Below are 2,500 nucleotides of genomic sequence, written 5' to 3' on the forward strand. Positions count from 1 at the left end.
GAAGTTTCTGTCACGTTTTCCGACGTTTTTGCCGAAGTTTCTGTCACGTTTTCCGACATTTTTTGCCGAAGTTTCTGTCACGTTTTCCGACATTTTTGCCGAAGTTTCTGTCACGTTTTCCGACATTTTTGCTGAAGTTTCTGTCACGTTTTCCAACATTTTTGCCGAAGTTTCTGCCACGTTTTCCGACATTTTTGCCGAAGTTTCTGCCACGTTTTCCAAAATTTTTGCCGAAGTTTCGTCAGCTTTCCCGACATTTTGCCGAGTTTCTGTCACCGTTTTCCGAAGTTTTGCCGGTTCTGTCACGTTTCCGACGTTTTTGCCGGGTTTCTTTCACGTTTTCCGACATTTTGCGGTGTCTGTTTCACGTTTTCCCACGTTTTTGCCGGTTTCTGTCACGCGTTTTCCGGACGTTTTTGCCGGGTTTCTGTCACGTTTTCCGACATTTTTGCCGAAGTTTCTGTCACGTTTTCCGACATTTTTGCCGAAGTTTCTGTCACGTTTTCCAACATTTTTGCTGAAGTTTCTGTCACGTTTTCCAACATTTTCCGACATTTTTGCCGAAGTTTGTCACGTTTTCCGACATTTTTGCTGAAGTTTCTGTCACGTTTTCCAACATTTTGCCGAAGTTTCTGCCACGTTTGCCGACATTTTGCCGGGTTTCTGCCACGTTTTCTCCGAAATTTTTGCCGAAAGGTTTCTGTCACTTTTTCCGACATTTTTGCCGGTTTCTGTCAAGTTTTCCGACATTTTGCCGGGTTTCTGTCACGTTTCCGGACGTTTTGCGGGGTTTCTGTCACGTTTTCCGACGTTCTTGCCGAAGTTTCTGTCACGTTTTCCGACGTTTTTGCCGAAGTTTCTGTCACGTTTTCCGACGTTTTTGCCGAAGTTTCTTTCACGTTTTCCGACATTTTTGCTCAAGTTTCTGTCACGTTTTCCTACGTTTTTGCCGAAGTTTCTGTCACGTTTTCCGACGTTTTTGCCGAAGTTTCTGTCACGTTTTCCGACATTTTTGCCGAAGTTTCTGTCACGTTTTCCGACATTTTTGCCGAAGTTTCTGTCACGTTTTCCGACATTTTTGCTGAAGTTTCTGTCACGTTTTCCAACATTTTTGCCGGTTTCTGCCACGTTTCCGACATTTTTGCCGAAGGTTTCTGCCACGTTTTCCAAAATTTTGCCGAAGTTTCTGTCACTTTTTCCACATTTTTCGGGTCTGTCGTTACGCTTCCGACATTTTTGCCGAAGTTTCTGTCACGTTTTCCGACATTTTGCCGGGTTTCTGTCACGTTTTTCCGACATTTTTGCCGGGTTTTGCCCACGTTTTCCCGACATTTTGCCGGGTTTCTGCCACGTTCTCGGAATTTTTGCCGAGTTTCTGCCACGTTTTCCGGACATTTTTGCCGAAGTTTCTGCCACGTTTTCGAAATTTTTGCCGAAGTTTCTGTCACGTTTTCCGACGTTTTTGGCGAAGTTTGTCACGGTTTCCGACATTTTTGCCGAAGTTTCTGTCACGTTTCCCGGCATTTTTCCGAAGGTTTCTGTCACGTTTTCCGACATTTTTGCCGAAGTTTCTGTCACGTTTTCCGACATTTTTGCCGAAGTTTCTGTCACGTTTTCCGACGTTTTTGCCGAAGTTTCTGTCACGTTTTCCGACATTTTTGCTCAAGTTTCTGTCACGTTTTCCTACGTTTTTGCCGAAGTTTCTGTCACGTTTTCCGACATTTTTGCCGCAGTGTAATATTAATCTCCAACTAATTAGACAATCAATTCATCAGTTTGAGTAATTTTTTTGCCTCCTCTGTGACACGAAGTATGTCAACTAAATCCTGCTTTCCTTCCTTCCTTTCCTTCCTTATTTCTTCCCTCCCTCCTCTTCTCATTGTCGGCTACTTTATTCTTACTTTTTTTTTTACATACGTACTTAAAAGCTAACTGCTGCAAAGATGAATTGATTAGTCGTCAACTATTAAATTAAACTAGAAAATATTCCCCTTTTAAGAAGCTGACATCACAAGTTTTACAGTTTTTTATTCATTAAAAACAAATTACTCAAACGATGAATCGATTATACAAAAACGTGACAGAAACTTCGGCAAAAATGTCGGAAAACGTGACAGAAACTGCGGCAAAAATATGTCGGCAAACGTGACAGAAACTTCGGCAAAAATGTCAGAAAACGTGACAGAAACTGCGGCAAAAATGTCGGAAAACGTGACAGAAACTGCGGCAAAAATGGCGGAAAGCGTGACAGAAACTTCGGCAAAAAAATTTCAGAAAACGTGACAAAAACTTCGGCTGAAAAGATTGACTCAAACCGATGAATCGGTTATGAAAACAGTTGAGGATTAATTTAAGTCGTTAGTGGATTTAATCTCCGACTGGTTCCACTTCCTGTTGGACCCACCGGTGTTGGCGAGCCGGGACTTGATGAGTTTGTCGAGCAGCTCGTCTGGGATCGGTTTGCCGGTCTTGTAGTGTTTGGACATCCTCTGCAGAGGCT

At 42.8% G+C, this 2,500-nt stretch overlaps 2 protein-coding genes across 2 annotated transcripts in view; one reads left to right on the top strand and one right to left on the bottom strand.

Annotated features, from left to right (window-relative positions):
- LOC120565597 (zinc transporter 2-like) overlaps positions 1–2,500 on the top strand; it is a gene marked incomplete in the record, with an annotated part of 356,424 nt that overhangs the window by 265,940 nt on the left and 87,984 nt on the right.
- Positions 1–2,500, bottom strand: part of LOC120565458 (thimet oligopeptidase-like) — a 70,458-nt gene that overhangs the window by 6,312 nt on the left and 61,646 nt on the right. The window contains 1 exon segment of the mRNA XM_039811260.1: positions 2,405–2,500. This exon segment is cut by the window's right edge and continues 91 nt beyond it. Within this exon segment, the coding sequence (XP_039667194.1) occupies positions 2,405–2,500 (96 nt within the window).

Source organism: Perca fluviatilis, chromosome 9 (assembly GCF_010015445.1).
Source record: "Perca fluviatilis chromosome 9, GENO_Pfluv_1.0, whole genome shotgun sequence".
NCBI lineage: Eukaryota > Metazoa > Chordata > Actinopteri > Perciformes > Percidae > Perca > Perca fluviatilis.